Below are 18,484 nucleotides of genomic sequence, written 5' to 3'. Positions count from 1 at the left end.
AATCAAATTTCAAGGACTGCCTTTTTTCACTTACGTAATATCTCAAAAATCAGGCACATCCTGTCCCTAAAAGATGCAGAAAAACTAGTTCACGCATTTGTTACTTCTAGGCTGGATTATTGCAATTCCTTATTATCAGGCTGCCCTAACAAGTCTCTAAAGACTCTCCAGCTGGTCCAGAATGCAGCTGCACGTGTATTGACTAAAACTAGAAAAAGAGACCACATTTCTCCCATTTTAGCTTCACTACATTGGCTTCCTGTAAAATCTAGAATAGAATTTAAAATCCTTCTCCTAACTTACAAAGCCCTTAATGGTCAGGCACCATCATATCTTGAAGAGCTCATAATACCGTATTATCCCACTAGAACACTGCGCTCCCAGTATGCAGGCTTACTGGTGGTCCCTACAGTCTTTAAAAGTAGAATGGGAGGCAGAGCCTTCAGCTATCAGGCTCCTCTTCTATGGAACCATCTACCGGATTCAGTCCGGGGTGCAGACACCCTCTCTATGTTTAAGAGTAGGCTTAAAACTTTCCTTTTTGATAAAGCTTATAGTTAGGGCCGACCAGGCTCGCCTTGGATCAGCCCTTAGTTATGCTGCTATAGGCCTAGACTACTGGGGGACTTCCCATGATGCACTGAGCTCCTCTCTCCTCCTCCTCCTCTCCATCTGTATGCATTCATGTAACATCAATGCATGTCACTAACTTTGCTTCTTCCCCGGAGTTCTTTGTGCTTTCTCATCTCACAGAAAAACCTGACTCCCGGGCCGAACCTTCGCGGTCCTTCACAGTCCTGATGGCATCCTTCCCTGTCTGTTGATGCTTGTGTTTGTTGTTGTTTGTTGTTGTCATTGTTTTTCTTCTGTCTCCCCTCCCCCTTTCCCTCTCTCTTTCTCTCTCTCAACCCAACCGGTCAAAGCAGATGGCCGCCCACCAAGAGCCGGGGTCTGCTTGAGGTTTCTACCCGTTAAAGGGGAGTTTTTCCTTACCGCTGTCGCCAAGTGCTTGCTCATGGGGGAACTGTTGGGTCTCTGTAAATTAAAGAGTACGGTCTTGACCTGCTCTATGTGAAAAGTGCCTTGAGATGACTTCTGTTGTGATATGGCGCTATATAAATAAAGATTGATTGATTGATTGATTGATTGATCCACTAGAGGGAGTCACACACTGTTAAACTTCAGTGGTTTCTTATCAAACAGTCTAGATTCTTTTCCCTCATGAGACACAGTTGTGATGAAGAGTTTTACAAATGAATGTCATTTGACATATGAGTCTCCTCCTACTGACTGCAGAGGTGGCTGCATGGCAGAGAGCTGTTTGATTCCAGCTGTGAACATCAGACCAAACACAACTCACAAAACCACTCAACACTTATTCAAACTCAACATTCACTTACAGCACATTTCACTTGTGTAACCATGGAAACACTGGCTGTCATTTTACTGTTTTCAGCTCTTGTAGGTACGTATGTTTTTGTCATTGTGTGATATTTTCCAAATGATGGATATTTGACTCTGGAACAGAACTTTAATACAACATGTTTCCTTCACTAGGTAACACCTTGGAAGATGATTTCTATAGAAATCAGTCAAATGAACAGTTGATCAGTTTGTGTCCACAGAGTAACACTGTACAGTTGACATTTTCCACTGTCTTCTCCTCTCAGCCTCATGAACAATGTTAGTCTAATGGCTTCATTTTCTCTACTTTTTCCAGGACTAATAGCTGGAGACACAATCTCTCCTGTAAAAGAAGAAGTCAGTGGAAGAGAAGGAGAATCTGTCACACTCACATGTACCTATCAGACAACTGAAACTTATGTTTACCTTTACTGGTACAAACATCATTCTGACCTTCAGGCACCTCAGTTTATACTCAAGAAAGGAGCAAGAGACTTTACTGATGAATATATTCCTGATAAACGATATAAATCCACAACATCAGCTACAACAACTGAGCTGACCATACAGAGTCTAACCCTGGCAGACACAGCTCTCTACTACTGTGCTCTAGACACACAGTGATAGAAAGTGTAGAAGAGGCTGTACAAAAACCTGAACACAGATATCTGACTACTCTTCAAAGAGGAGGGAAGTGGTATTCAAACCACAGCTTCATATCAGATGGATTCTGCTAATTCCTGTTTTATCAGAGTCACTGTGGTTACAGCTGCTAATGAAACACTGTGGGAGGATTCACATGAGCAGCAAATCCACATCAATGACAAACCAGCTGGATGATGCTTCAAACACAAGACACCATCAAACATAAAGTGACATAACACTGTGTGTTGAACAAAAACCTGAAGTTACTCGTCGGGTTAAAAAGTGAATGTAATGAAAATATGAGAATGTTTGTTTCATACTGTCAGTTTTTATCATGAGCTGTTTCCATTAGACATTCAACAAGGGTGTCTGCTGCCTCCACTGTTTGAACTACGAGTGTGAATGAGATATGGTCACTGACTTCATGTTGTCTTCAGGTATTTACATTTGTTGACATAAGAACTGTCAGTTGTCAGTGTTTTACTATTATCTACCTGATAAAAGTTTTAAGTTATGTAAACCAGGACAGAAAAGACACAAACTTTCACTGTTTCCAGGTTTTCAAGCCTCTCATGAGCTGTTCTGGATAAGAACGTCAGCAGAAAAGACTGTTACAAGGATGTTTAATATAGAAAAACAGGGAATTCATCTTCATCTTTACCCAAAGTTGTGGGATATTAAACATATAGATGAAGTATTTCTTACCTTTCTGTCCACTGTTTTATCCTTCAGGAGTGTAGCAGCTGTGAAATATAGGTGATCCCTCTGGAAACTAAAAATAAACTAAACAAGACACATAAATAAATGACCAAAAAACCTCTTCCATGGACGACCTGAACAAGTTCTGCTGTAAAATTATAATTTGACTTTGAAGTCAATCTTTGTCTTTGTAGGTAAAATATAATGTTCAGGTTTTCTTTCATGCAGCTGGTCTTTTAACAGGAACACTAGTGAGAGCAGCTTTCCCCCGTACTGGCCTCCCTCCACTTTTTCAGGATTGATTTGAAGATTTTATTGTTTGTCTAGAAATCATTAAATGGGCTAGCTCCAATCTGTCTCTCTGATCTTTTACAACCACATGTCCCATCAAGGTCACTCAGGTCTGCTGACCAGTTGCTTCTGGTTGTTCCAAGATCCAGGTTGAAGCACAGGGGAGATGGTGCCTTTGCAGTTGTAGCCCCCAAACTCTGGAACCAGTTGCCTCTGCATGTTAGACTGGTTCCCACACTGCCTGTTTTTAAATCCCGTCTTAAAACACATTTTTATTCCTTGACTTTTAACTCAGTATGAGAGTTGCATTGCGTTGTCTTTTTGTCTGTTAAACTGGTCTTTGTGTCTTTATTGTGTTGTTTATGGCTTTTGTTATCTTGATTGTTCAGCACTTTGGTCAACTTGTTGTTTTTAAATGTGCTTTATCAATAAATTTGAGTTTTATGTGTTTATTAGTCCTGACATGTAACACAAATACAACATTACTGATATTTGTGTTTGACTAAAATGTTCAATATTATATTTTAATTGATTATAAACAGTATTTTCTTATTGATTGATATTATATCAATCTGAAAAGCACATTGAACACATTATTAGTCAGAGCTGTGAGAGCAGGGAGGAGGAGATTAAGGGAGGAGCAAAACTGTCACTGAAGTACAGAAAGACACAAACTTTCACTGTGGTGTTTCATACTAAACAACACAGACAGTTTCTTCTTATCTTCAAGATGGTGTCAATGCAATTAAGTCTGTTTTCAACTTTGTTTCTGATCACACTAACAGGTAGGTGACACACTTCATATTTACTTCTATTGATGTTTGATTGAAAACTGAGCATGAAGTTGTTTGTATTCATGTTATGAGACTTTGACAACATGTTATAACAGAGTTATCTCTTCCTTTAGGTGTCAGCTGTCAAGAACTCACTCCAGTCAACAATGAAGAGAACAGTTTAGAAGGCAGCACTGTTACTCTGTCCTACAACTACTCCAAAGAAGCTGCTGGCACTGATGATTTCTTCTGGTACCGACAATATCCAGGAAAACCACCAGAATTCCTCATGTACATCTCAGGTGGTAGTTTCACAAGACCAGCAGATTCTCTGAAGTCAGAAAAAAGATTCTTTACTGGACTGTTTGAAGACAAGCGTGGAGTCAAACTGCAGATCTCCTCTGCTGCAGTGTCTGACTCTGCTGTGTACTACTGTGCTGTGAGGCCCACAGTGACAGGAAACACCAAAACTCTGTACAAAAACCTTTGGAGAAAAGAAAACAGAATACTCCACAACATCCACTAGAGGGAGTCACACACTGTTAAACTTCAGTGGTTTGAATCTTCACATATTTGACTCAGCCCTACAAAAGACTCATCTGTACCCAACATGTGTGAAACCTGGATTATGATGGTGACGGCAGCATCAGTGTCATTTCCACAGTTGAATCACAGAAGTGTAACAGAAGGGATGAATGGGTCCGACTCTTTCTCTCTTGATAAGGATTCCTGTCTCTCAGCTCAGAGTATCTACTGATGCAGAGTACTGATCCCATAGCAGTGCTCTCTTTCTCCCACATTCAAATCTGTGCACCCCACTGCTTGAAACTCATTGGAACAACTTCAACATGAGGACACATGAGGTCATGGATTGCTGATGTGACTGAATGAATATAACTGGTAGTGAAAACACTGAAGTATTATAATGACATGGAAGAAGAGACTGTATTACATGTAGATTGGTCTCATCATGGCAGATACTTGATCTGATGAATCACCTGAGTATTACTGCAGATACTGATGTAGTGTGTCAGTGTTTGTCTGTTCAAGGCTCCATTCTGGGGCCTCTTCTGTTCAACATCTACATGCTGCCAGTAGCTCAGGTTATGGAAAACAACTAAATATGTTACTAGTTATGCAGATGATACACAGATTTACATAACCACATCACCAGGGGACTATGGTCCAATACAAGCACTGAGTAAGTGCACTGAACAAATCACTGATTGGATGTGCCAGAATTTTCTTCAATTAAACAAAGATAAAACTGAAGTAATTGTTTTTGGAGCCAAGGAAGAACGTTTAAAAGTCAGCACTCAGCTTCAGTCGATAATGTTAAAAACTACAAACCAAGCCAGAAATCTTGGTGTAGTCATGGACTCAGACCTGAATTTCAACAGCCACATTAAGACAATTACAAAGTCAGACTACTATCACCTGAAGAATATATCAAGAATTAAAAGAATTATGTCTCAGCAGGATTTGGAAAAACTTGTCCATGTATTTATCTTCAGTAGACTCGACTACTGTAACGCTGTCTTCACAGGTCTCCCTAAAAAACAATCAGACAGCTGCAGCTGATTCAGACGCTGCTGCTCGTGTCCTCACTAAGACCAAGAAAGTGGATCATATCAGTCCAGTTCTTGGATCTTTACACTGGCTTCCTGTCTGTCAAACAACTGATGTCAAAATACTGCTGTATGTTTCTAAAGCACTGAATGGTTTAGGGCCAAAATACATTTCTGATCTGCTGCTTCATTATGAACCATCCAGACCTCTCAGGTCGTCTGGATCAGGTCTGCTTTCTGTCCCCTGAGTCAAAACTAAACATGGAGAAGCAGCGTTCAGTTTTTATGCTCCACATATCTGAACAAACTCCCAGAAAACTGCAGATCTGCTGCAACTCTCAGTTCTTTTAAATCACAGCTGAAGACTTTTCTGTTTGAGTTTTATTAAACCAAATTTAAGGGTCAATATTTTACACTGCACTGTAACTTTTATTCTCTTGTTTTATCTGTCTTATTCTTTTTTAGCTTCTTTTTATTTCCAAATTTAACACTTTTTATTGTATTTAAATGTCTTTTTACTTGTGTTGCTTTTATATTCTGTCTCAGTTCCTTTTATGCTCTATGTAAAGCACTTTGAATTGCCTTGTTGTTGAAATGTGCTACACAAATAAACTTGCCTTTCCCAACAGAGAGAACTATAAATACAGAACTACAAAGAGACGGAGACATGCAGGGAGGAGCTAAGCTGTTACTGAACTATAGAAGAGAGACGAACTTCCATATTCAGCAGAGTTCAATACACAAACCACAAACATTACCTTCATTCAACATGCTGGCTTTGCAATACTCCGTATTTTACTTACTATTTCTGGCCATTCTTGCAGGTATGTTGGATTCTGTATTTTATAAAAGTTGAATACTAATAGTATCTGGATGTGATTCATTTACTGAGACAACATGTTATAACAGAGTTATCTCTTCCTTTAGGTGTCAGCTGTCAAGAACTCACTCCAGTCAACAATGAAGAGAACAGTTTAGAAGGCAGCACTGTTACTCTGTCCTACAACTACTCCAAACAAGCTGATTATACTGATTATTTCTTCTGGTATCGACAATATCCAGGAAAACCACCAGAGTTCCTCATGTACATCTCAGGACTGAACAAAACAAGACCAGCAGATTCTCTGAAGTCAGAAACAAGATTCTTTACTGAACTGTTTGAAGACAAGCGTGGAGTCAAACTGCAGATCTCCTCTGCTGCAGTGTCTGACTCTGCTGTGTACTACTGTGCTGTGAGGCCCACAGTGACAGGAAACACCAAAACTCTGTACAAAAACCTTTGGAGCAAAGACAACAGAATACTCCACAACATCCACTAGAGGGAGTCACACACTGTTAAACTTCAGTGGTTTGACTCTTCACATATTTGACTCAGCCCTACAAAAGACTCATCTGTATCCAACATGTGTGAAACCTGGATTATGATGGTGACTGCAGCATCAGTGTCATTTCCACAGTTGAATCACAGAAGTGTAACAGAAGGGATGAATGGGTCCGACTCTTTCTCTCTTGATAAGGATTCCTGTCTCTCAGCTCAGAGTATCTGCTGATGCAGAGTACTGATCCCATAGCAGTGTTCTCTTTTTCCCACATTCAAATCTGTGCACCCCACTGCTTGAAACTCATTGGAACAACTTCAACATGAGGTCACATGAGGTCATGGATTGCTGCCGTGACTGAATGAATATAACTGGTAGTGAAAACACTGAAGTATTATAATGACATGGAAGAAGAGACTGTATTACATGTAGATTGGTCTCATCATGGCAGATACTTGATCTGATGAATCACCTGAGTATTACTGCAGATACTGATGTAGTGTGTCAGTGTTTGTCTAACAGAGAGAACTATAAATACAGAACTACAAAGAGACGGAGACATTCAGGGAGGAGCTAAGCTGTCAGTTAACAGCCACATTTAGAGCAGCAGCACCTGAAAACAAAGAGACTCACCTCAGTTTGCATCACAAACATGTACAAGTTACCACGTGGCTAGTTCAATCCTGCCTTCAGCCCAACACTACAGAAACAGTCAGCATGTTCTTCACAAAAAGATCAACCTCAACACCGGATCCAGATATCATAGTCTCTGGAAAAAAAACTACAGACTGAGTCTGAGTTTAAATACCTTGATATCACTGTTGACTCTAATCTGTCTTTCACATCACATGTTGCAAGGAATGTTAGATTCAATCTAGCCAATTTCATATTTACAAGGAGCTGCATGACCATTAATGCAGCTGAAATGTTCATGAACACAATGATTTTCCCACACATCACGTACTGTCTGACAAGTTGGGGACATGTCAATAAAACCAAGCAGAAGCCAATAGAATCTGTACAAACAAACAATAAAAACTATAGACATGAAGCCACAAGGATACCATCATTGCAATATTTTGATAAAGCACAACTTATTAAGCTGGTTAAATACAGTAGACTGTGTCTTGTTTTCAAGGTAATACACAATATGGCTCCTCCACCACTCTGTACATACATCACATTAAAAACAAGCTGAACTACCAGAGCAACAACTAGAGGAGATTGTCTTATTCCAAGAAGACAAAGTAGTTTTGGCCAATCTGCTTTTTCTGTCAGAGCATCGCAAGATTGGAACAATTTACCACAACACATAAGAAACTGTGTCAACTATCATTCATTGACCACAACATTAAGAGCCTGGTTCATTAGAAATCAAACTTGTGAACACTAGAACAGTCTTACTTGTCATTATTATGCTTAGTGTAAGAGCTGCTCTTGTTTATCATCGGCTTTGTATGTAACATCCACATTTTACCAGTCCTGACATTGTGCTGTCAACCTATTTGTTGATTTGTTGATTGTTGTCATGCTATTGTTGATTTTGTGTGTTTTAAGAGCTGTCTTTCTTGTCTCTATGCAGTGCAGGCTTGTTTGTATCGGCATATTCTCACTGCTTTTATTGTTGATTGTATTTTCGATGCTTTTATTCAGAATATTTCTGCTTCTAACTTTTGCCTGCCCAGGGACAACGGGGGGGGGGGGGGGGGGGGACTTTTGACTTGTCAGAAAGTTGTTTCTCTACAGATTGATTGTGGTGAATTTTCTGCAGATTCCTCCTTCAGTCTGACCTTCTTGGATGATGATGACTGCAGCATCACTGTCATTTCTAAAGCTTCCATCAGCCTGAATGTAAACAGACTACAGCAAGAGGAGGAGCTACACAACTGAATATGAAAGGCTTCATTTGGAACTGAAGAGATACTGTGTTCTTTCTATTGTTCATTCACTACAAGTCAAATAATGTTACTTCATTTCATTTGGATGATGATGCTCACTTTTCATACTGGTAAGTACTCAGGACACCAATCAGCATGTAACAAGAGATGATAGACATCATTCAATAATGAAAATAATCATTTTCTTTAGAATTTATTTCCTGTTTAACTACTAAACTCAGTTTAAAGATATTTTATCATTCTAAAAATACAAATTTCATGCTAAAATACATATTTGTTGTTTTCAGGATCCTCTGAGGATTTACTGAAACCATTTAAAGTAATGCTGGCTTTGGAAGGAGACAATGTGACTCTCTCTTGCAAATATAAAGTCTCTGTTTATAGCCTCTACTGGTATCAGCAGAAGTCCAGTTCATCTCCACAGCTGCTCATCATGGAAAATTCAGAGAAAGAAGGGTTGTCTTTGAAACATGACAAAGAAAATGAGAAATTACATCTGCAGATCTCCTCTGCTGCAGTGACAGACTCTGCTGTGTACTACTGTGCTCTGCAGCCCACAGTGACAGGAAACACCAAAACTCTGTACAAAAACCTTTGGAGCAAAGACAACAGAATACTCCACAACATCCACTAGAGGGAGTCACACACTGTTAAACTTCAGTGGTTTCTTATCAAACAGTCTAGATTCTTTTCCCTCATGAGACACAGTTGTGATGAAGAGTTTTACAAATGAATGTCATTTGACATATGAGTCTCCTCCTACTGACTGCAGAGGTGGCTGCATGGCAGAGAGCTGTTTGATTCCAGCTGTGAACATCAGACCAAACACAACTCACAAAACCACTCAACACTTATTCAAACTCAACATTCACTTACAGCACATTTCACTTGTGTAACCATGGAAACACTGGCTGTCATTTCACTGTTTTCAGCTCTTGTAGGTACGTATGTTTTTGTCATTGTGTGATATTTTCCAAATGATGGATATTTGACTCTGGAACAGAACTTTAATACAACATGTTTCCTTCACTAGGTAACACCTTGGAAGATGATTTCTATAGAAATCAGTCAAATGAACAGTTGATCAGTTTGTGTCCACAGAGTAACACTGTACAGTTGACATTTTCCACTGTCTTCTCCTCTCAGCCTCATGAACATTGTTAGTCTAATGGCTTCATTTTCTCTACTTTTTCCAGGACTAATAGCTGGAGACACAATCTCTCCTGAACAAGATGAAGTCAGTGGAAGAGAAGGAGAATCTGTCACACTCAGATGTACCTATGAGACAAGCTATTATCCTGACCTTTACTGGTACAGACATCATTCTGACCTTCAGGCACCTCAGTTTATACTCTGGAAAGGATCAGTTAGTGGTGGATATATTCCTGATGATCGATATAAATCCCAAACAACAGCTACAACAACTGAGCTGACCATACAGAGTCTCACCCTGGCAGACACAGCTCTCTACTACTGTGCTCTAGACACACAGTGATAGAAAGTGTAGAAGAGGCTGTACAAAAACCTGAACACAGATATCTGACTACTCTTCAAAGAGGAGGGAAGTGGTATTCAAACCACAGCTTCATATCAGATGGATTCTGCTAATTCCTGTTTTATCAGAGTCACTGTGGTTACAGCTGCTAATGAAACACTGTGGGAGGATTCACATGAGCAGCAAATCCACATCAATGACAAACCAGCTGGATGATGCTTCAAACACAAGACACCATCAAACATAATAAATGGACACTGACCGACTGACTTCATCCTCTTTGTTGGGAAAAGATAATAATAAATTAGATTTATATAGCGCCTTTCAAAACACCCAAGGACACTTTACAGAAAAAGGAAGAGAAAAAAGAAACTAAGCCGAGCTTAAATAATAAACAACTGTGAGGTTAACAAGTTAACTTTGGGCCAAAAGCCTGAGTAAACACGTAGGTTTTTAGGGCTGATTTGAAAGAGTCCAGGGTAGGAGCGTTGTATATTTTGGAAGGGAGAGAGTTCCAGAAGGTGGGGGCTGCCACACTGAAAGCTCTGTCTCCAAACGTTCGTCGGCAGGTGCGGGGGATGGAGAGCGGTCCTGAGTCCGAGGACCGCAGGCTTCGGAAAAGCGCAGGTCGGTAGTGGAGGTCAGAAAGGTACTGGGGGTCCAGGGAGTCGAGGGTTTTGTAGGTGAGGAGGAGGAGTTTGTAGGAGATGTGGTATTTCACAGGGAGCCAGTGTAGGTGAATGAGAGTGGGGGTGATGTGCTGCCAGGGTTTGGTGTGGGTGAGAACCCTGGCAGCGGAGTTCTGGACATATTGGAGCCTGTCCAGGGTTTTACTGGGAACCCCGAACAGGATTCCATTGCAGTAGTCCAGATGATTTGAAATGAAGCTATAGATCAAGGTGTGAGTAACAGTGTTGGAGAGTGACAGCCGGAGTCGGGAGATGTTCTTGAGGTGGAAAAAGGCAGATTTGGTGACGGATTTGGTGTGTTACTGGAAGGAGAGGGTAGAGTCTAGGATGACGCCCAGGTTGTGGACTTCAGGGGACGGGGAGATGGAGCAACCATCGACCTCAAGGAGAAAATCCCCAACCTTCTGGAGCAGCGCCTTAGGTGCCACAACCATGAGCTCTGTTTTCTTGTTGTTTAGTTTGAGCAGATTGGATGACATCCATGATTTTATTTCCTGCAGGCAGTTGATTAGAGACCGGGGGGGAGTTATGTGGATGGTGTGGTACTGAGATAGAGCTGAGTGTCGTCAGCGTAGCAGTGGAAATTTAGTCCATGATGGCAAATGATCTGACCGAGGGGGAGCATTTAGATGGTGAAGAGGATGGGCCCGAGGACGGAGCCTTGAGGCACGCCCTGGTTGACTGGGGCAGGTGGAGAGTGAGAGCCGTTAATGGAGACAAACTGTGCTCTGTTGGTGAGATAAGATCGAAACCAGGCGAGAACAGTACCAGTGAGGCCTAAATCAGAAAGACGGTTGAGGAGAATGGAGTGGGAGATCGTGTCAAAAGCGGCTGAGAGGTCGAGGAGGATGAGTAGACTGATATGGCCGGAGTCAGCAGCGATGAGGAGGTCATTTGTGATCTTGATGAGGGTGGTCTCTGTGCTGTGATGTTTCCTGTAGACGGATTGTAGGGTCTCAAAGAGCATATTGTTAGACATGTGATGATGGAGTTGGTCGGCGACCACTCTTTCCTGGAGCTTACTGAAGAAAGGAGGGTTTGAGATCGGTCGGAAGCTATTGAAGTCGTCGGGGTCCAGACCAGGCTTTTTGAGGACAGTAGTGACTGAGGCGGTTTCGATACAGGTGGGTACATAGCCAGATTCCATGGAGAGATTGATGATATCAACCATGAGGGCCATGAGGGAGCGGCATGTGGGCAGGCAGGCTTTAACAAGAGGTGTGGGCATGGGGTCAAGGCAGCAGGTGGAAGCTTTGGCTTTGGTGATCAGTTGGTAACAAAGGGAACATCAACAGGGGAGAAGGAGGAGAAGCGAGATCGGGGATGGCGAGTTGTGGGCAGGGCAGCGGCTAGTGGCTGGGGCGAGAGGGGAAGACGGGGGGCAGCGTGCGACTGGGTTGGGTGTGAGGGAGGAGGGACAGGCGTCAGGAGCTGCTGGTGGATAGAAGCCACTTTTGCCTGGCCACAATCAGCTCCTTCCATTGTTCACTATCTTTGGCTACATGTTGAGGTTCACCCCAAATACACACTGAAGCATTAAAACTCTGAAATTACTGCTCATTTATATTTTCACACATCAGAAACTCAACAGAAACACTTTGACAGCTGAAGCTTTTACCAAGTTTAGAATCAGCTGATTCATCAAAACTGAAGCTTCCACAACAACATGCATTTGCATTTGACCTCTGAAGGCTGCAGAGGATCAAAAGACACTAAACTGTTGATTTATATTCAAGATGAAATAAATTCTGAGAAGAACATAAAAAGTCATAAATGTGTTCAAATATTCATTCTCAGTTTTCAGCTTTTAAGATGAAAAATATTAAAAGAGCAGCAGCAGCTTCAGGAATATTATCGCCTTTTATATGTTGGGGATCGAAGTGAGTCTGCACCAGATGTAAAACAGGAAACATTCAATCTCCAGTGATGACTACATACAAGACATGCTATGCTAGGAAAGGAGAGAGGCACAAACATGTGTTTAGTGTAAAGTTGTCAGTAGGAGGAATAACACAGGGCTGTGAATGAGCTCTGTCACTGTGATCAGACTCCTCCTTTAAATCCACCAACTTAGTGTTGATGAAGACTAAACAGAGATCAGAGTCTTCTTTATACTCGCTGTAGCTCAGAGTTACTCAACACTGCAGATATGACGTCTCTGTTCATCTCAGTGTTGCTGGCTGCTATGTGCCTTGGTATGAACACAGCTCTGTTTCTGTCATATCAATCCAACATTGACATGATTCTTTAACAGCTCACTGATACTGTTTGTTGCTGTTTTACAGAATGCAGAGCACAAAAAGACAACGTGCTGCAACCAAAGAGAGATGTGACTGCTGCTGAAGGAGAGGCAGTAACACTTGACTGTCAATATAACAGCAGTAGTACAAATTATTACCTCTTCTGGTACAAACAGGATGGAAACAACAGCCCCAAATTCATCCTGAGCCGCTTTAATATTGGCACAGGAAAAACAGAGGACGAGTTTAAGGAAAGATTTTCATCCACGTTGGATTCTACCTCAAAATCGGTTCCTCTGCAGATCTCCTCTGCTGCAGTGTCTGACTCTGCTGTGTACTACTGTGCTCTGCGGCCCACAGTGACAGGAAACACCAAAACTCTGTACAAAAACCTTTGGAGCAAAGACAACAGAATACTCCACAACATCCACTAGAGGGAGTCACACACTGTTAAACTTCAGTGGTTTCTTATCAAACAGTCTAGATTCTTTTCCCTCATGAGACACAGTTGTGATGAAGAGTTTTACAAATGAATGTCATTTGACATATGAGTCTCCTCCTACTGACTGCACAGGTGGCTGCATGGCAGAGAGCTGTTTGATTCCAGCTGTGAACATCAGACCAAACACAACTCACAAAACCACTCAACACTTATTCAAACTCAACATTCACTTACAGCACATTTCACTTGTGTAACCATGGAAACACTGGCTGTCATTTTACTGTTTTCAGCTCTTGTAGGTACGTATGTTTTTGTCATTGTGTGATATTTTCCAAATGATGGATATTTGACTCTGGAACAGAACTTTAATACAACATGTTTCCTTCACTAGGTAACACCTTGGAAGATGATATTACTGCCAGCAGTGCTGAAGTGTTTTCATCAGAGGGCCGTAGTGTTACTCTGTCCTGTAACTATTCAATTAAAGCTAATAATCTCCAGTGGTATCGACAAGATCCTGGATCAGCTCCTCAGTTCCTTCTCCTGATCACTGATACAACATCTCCTACTGTGGTGAATGCAAAACCTGCAGACCCTCGACTGACTGTTGAACTGAAGACAAAGCAAGTTGATCTGCAGATCTCCTCTGCTGCAGTGACAGACTCTGCTGTGTACTACTGTGCTCTGCAGCCCACAGTGACAGGAAACACCAAAACTCTGTACAAAAACCTTTGGAGCAAAGACAACAGAATACTCCACAACATCCACTAGAGGGAGTCACACACTGTTAAACTTTAAGGATATTAAACAACAAATGCTTGAGGAACATCCACTAAAGGTGTCCTCTCTCTCTCTCTCTCTCTCTCTCTCTCTCTCTCTCTCTCTCTCTCTCTCTCTCTCTCTCTCTCTCTGCTGCTGTTTATCCTTCAAACTGAAACTGGTTCACACAACTTGAAGGTTTCGGTCCAGAAATTTTATTTTTTAATTTTAATATAATGAAACTAAAGTTTTATACTCTTGCTAATGGGTGATTTTTGAAATGATGAAGATGTAAACTATTAGTCTGGTTGTTGAAAATGATACATTGGAGTAAGAGAGAGCGCTTTCAACTTTTTATCTTTAGTTCTGAAACCTGTCTGTTGTCATGGTTCAGCAGTGATGCCTCTCTGTTGCCATGGTTACTGAGCTCAAAGAGGGAAGTGAAACACTGAAGAGCAGAAATGTGATCAGTCTCTCTCCCTGCAGTGGGTGGAGTCGCCCCCACCCTGACTTGTTGCCTAAACCCAACTACACACGGGACTCAGGATGCAAACCCGGGTCTCTGCTGCCAGAGTCCTGCATGTTGTACGCCTGCCATCCACTCCATCCTCCTTCTGACTTCACAGCCATATATACCATACCATCATAAGGATGATACAGTTTAATACTAATGTATGTCAATGTTTAGTTGAGTTTTTTTCCTTCTCAAACACACTGCTGGTCGGCTCTTTCATGTGATATCTTTCCATGCAGATAGGTCTGTGAAAATGACTCCCGCTTCCTTTGTTGGGCTGACAAATCTCAGAGCTGTGTGTCTCAAAACCTGCACAAATAAAATATTTGATATGAAGATAACAGCTTAACCACCTTGATTTTTTCCCGCCCAAATACCTGACATGTTTCTGTTCCTTAATGATCTTGTTACAACATGTGAGCTGTTGTTACATATGTAATAACCACAGTATATCACCTGTTTTGATGGTTTTGGTTAAAGGTCATCAGCCATACTGAGCCATGGCTCACCAACAGTAGCAGACTGGTATATTCTCTCTTTTCAAAGAGGAAACACTGAGCTCATAATTAATGACAAACATGGGATCATTGTTGAGTTGATGCTAAGAAGCTGTGATGGTAAACTTCACTGATTTCAGAGGAATCTCCTTATAAATAAAACTGTTTGTGTGAGTCCTTTATTTCATTGTTTGAATATAGTTTTAGTTTTGACACACTTAATAAAGTGCGTGTGTGTGTGTGTGTGTGTGTGTGTGTGTGTGTGTGTGTTCAGTGAACTGTATCAGTCAGTTTCTGTTCAGTCTGACTGAGGGAGGTTTTTGTACGACGCTTTTTCACTGTGTGAACACACCCTGACTGGTGATATTGTGGAGACTCTGACAGTAATAAACTGCTGCATCTTCAGCCTGAACTCCACTGATGGTCAGAGTGAAGTCAGAGTTTGATCCACTGCCTGTAAAACGATCTGGAATCCCTGATTCTCGCTCATTACCAAGATAAATGAGCAGTTTAGGAGTTTCTCCATCTCTCTGTTGGTACCAGGCTAAAGCGTGGTAGGTGCTCAAACTAAAAACATCCTGACTGGTCTTACAGCTGATGGTTGCGGAGCCTCCCAGAGCAGATGTCACTGCTGCAGGCTGAGTCACTGTGATCTGGCCTCTGGACTCTGAGGATACAGAGACAAAAACATAAAGCAGCGTCATGGTTTTGATGGTTTTGTGGGCTTCATTTCAGAGGGACAGATGTTCATAGAGGAGAGGAGTTTGATTCTCTGGACTTTACCTGTGAAGCAGCAGCAGAGGAGAGTCCAGATGAGGACGGAGATCAAAGTCATGTTGTTGATGAGGAGGATTTCTGTGGCTTCTGTTGTGATGAAGGACAGCTGTCAGTCATCCAGTGTTCAACTCTCAGGACTATAAACTCTCCCAGAGCACTGGAGCATGGTGCCGCTGATGCAAAGTGGCTCTCTATGGAAATGCTCTGACTGACTCCAACAGGGACTTGGATTACTCTGATGATGCTGTTTCATCAATGGATCAATCAACTTATCACAGTATTGATTAGGATGTGTCAATGATTATTTTTATGTGGTTTGGGCTTCATGTGTATTGACGACTGTTTTCTTTCAGAAAATATTTTGTTACACTTAAATGTATTACAACACAAATTTAACATTAATTTAAATTAATTTATATGAAATAAAATCACATTCATAAATTGGCGGCTCTGTGTTGTTGTAAGTTTTTGAGTTATTTCAGTAATTTTACTTCATTTTGGTGAGTTTGTTTGTGTCAAAGTCAGAGAGCCGTGTCTCTCTACACTGAGAGGTTTTTGTACGGCGGCTCAATGAGTTTGTATCACTGTGGTTGACTTTTGGTGGAGGAACCAGACTGGATATTGGAAGTAAGTTTCTGCTAAAATATTAAATACTGTATCATCAGTTAAGTTATAATTTCTACGTCTGAACATTTGTAGTAGATATAAGTTTCCACTGTGCTGATCTAAAACACTTTAAAGTCTCAGTTTTATTGTTTGTTCCTCTTGTGTTTCCTTAAAGTTGAACTCAAAGCAGCTTTACTGAACTTTTTTTTGAAATGTTCAAGTTAATTTGTTAAATGTGAACAGCTTGAACTGCAGGACAGAGTAAAAAACAACAATCCTACTTTAAAAATGATTTTAATTTCAGCCTTTAATTCTCTGTTTTAATTTAATAATTTAAATTCAAAGAAGATAAACAATGTGAAATGCTGTGAATCTCTTATCATTTAAAATGTCTCCAGTTGTCTTTTAACCTCAGTCTGAAATCATTTTGACAGATTTTTGAGGGTTTTTCATTTTTTGAATGTCTCAACATTTTCCGTATATTACGGTGGTCTGTTAGTTTTGACTGATGAATCTGATTAACTGTTGATCTTTTGATAGTTTTGAAAGTAAATATGTTGTTATAAATTCAAACTAAATCATAGATGTCTGAATTATATAATCAAACTTTATGTCCTTATTTATATATAGTGTATAGTGTAAAATAAAATACATTAAACAGTCATATAAACGACTTAAAGGAGTTTCTGTCAGATGTTTTTTCTGCTCCACCAGTCACTCACTGACACACTGTTTCACTTCCCTCTGAGAAACCTCTCATGCATATCAGCACAGAAAGAGTCCTCATATGGCTCCACCCTCTCACAGTAAAGGTGTCCAAGTGTCTGGTGTTGGATTCACAGCTGTCCTCTAATCTGATTGGTGTCTCCTAGGTGATGTCCGTCCCACCCTGACGGTGCTGCCCCCCTCCAGCGAGGAGCTGCAGCAGGGGAAGGCCACGCTCATATGTCTGGCCAACAAGGGCTTCCCCTCAGACTGGAGTCTGGCCTGGAAGGTGGACGGCAGCAGCAGCAGCAGCAGCGGGGAGGAGAGCAGGAGCCCCGGGGTGCTGCAGAAGGACGGCCGCTACAGCTGGAGCAGCACCCTGAGGCTCCCTGCAGACCAGTGGAGGAAGGTGGGCTCTGTGACCTGTGAGGCCACCCAGGGCTCCCAGACTCCAGTCTCAGAGACATTGAGGAGAGACCAGTGTTCCCAGTCCTGACCTGACTCATTGGGACTCTGCTACTGGTTTTACTCTGCTACTGCTTTCAGTCTGCACTTTGTCTGTTTCTTTCTCTCGTTGCATGTTTCAACATTTAAGTGTTCTGGTTTGCTGTAATGTTGAATGTTTCAAAATTTTAAAACAATAAAGTTTCATCAAAAATGCAACTGTCAAGGTGTATTTTACAATAAGAGTGACATGTCATTTGACCTTTTTTCTATTCCATATATAGAATCCATTAGGAGCATTAACTCAGTTAATATACACATCTACGATAGAAACAAGTCAGTCCTTTTTCCAGATCACCTTTTAATTCCATTGTGTACCATGGAATATATTCTTCATGTAGCAGTATCATCTCTATTGATGCAAAGGTAATCCACCAATCTAGGGTATCTGTCACCACTAAATATCTGGTTAAAAACATGGATCTTCTTGAAGAGGGACATGTTTTTTTTCATTTTCAACATTAGATAGAGAAATCAGGGTATCATCAGCATCATGTGATATAAAATGTCTCTGATCTGAGATTTAAACCAAGTCATAAGTAAGTTCCACTTCAGCGACAGACTGAGAGAAGAAGATAGCACAGTCTCTCTCTCTGTCAGCAGTCTTCACATTATCTTTTTTATTTCTTGCAGTAATATTGATGTGCTTTATATGTTAA

The 18,484-nt window shown here is 41.1% G+C and overlaps 1 long non-coding RNA gene and 2 gene segments (V, D, J or C); 2 read left to right on the top strand and 1 right to left on the bottom strand.

Annotated features, from left to right (window-relative positions):
* Positions 1–6,108: 6,108 nt before the first annotated feature.
* Positions 6,109–6,627, top strand: LOC122993841 (the record flags this gene model as incomplete). The annotated part of the segment is given in 2 exon segments: positions 6,109–6,204; positions 6,308–6,627. Coding segments are annotated over 2 exon segments (375 nt in total), but the record flags the coding sequence as incomplete, so codon positions are not given.
* A 9,211-nt stretch (positions 6,628–15,838) lies between these two features.
* Positions 15,839–16,061, bottom strand: LOC122993864. Its single transcript, XR_006406444.1, has 2 exons — positions 16,017–16,061; positions 15,839–15,900 (listed from the first exon to the last, which is right to left on the bottom strand). It is a non-coding gene; the product is annotated as an uncharacterized LOC122993864 (long non-coding RNA).
* Positions 16,062–16,265: 204 nt separating this feature from the next.
* On the top strand, positions 16,266–17,984 carry LOC122994096. The segment is given in 3 exon segments: positions 16,266–16,287; positions 16,560–16,637; positions 17,489–17,984. Coding segments are annotated over 3 exon segments (429 nt in total).
* The last annotated feature ends 500 nt before the right edge of the window (positions 17,985–18,484 follow it).

The sequence above is a fragment of the Thunnus albacares genome, chromosome 12 (assembly GCF_914725855.1).
Source record: "Thunnus albacares chromosome 12, fThuAlb1.1, whole genome shotgun sequence".
Lineage (NCBI taxonomy): Eukaryota > Metazoa > Chordata > Actinopteri > Scombriformes > Scombridae > Thunnus > Thunnus albacares.
Note: the sequence above shows the minus strand (reverse complement) of the source record. Positions and strands in the feature narration are given on the sequence as shown.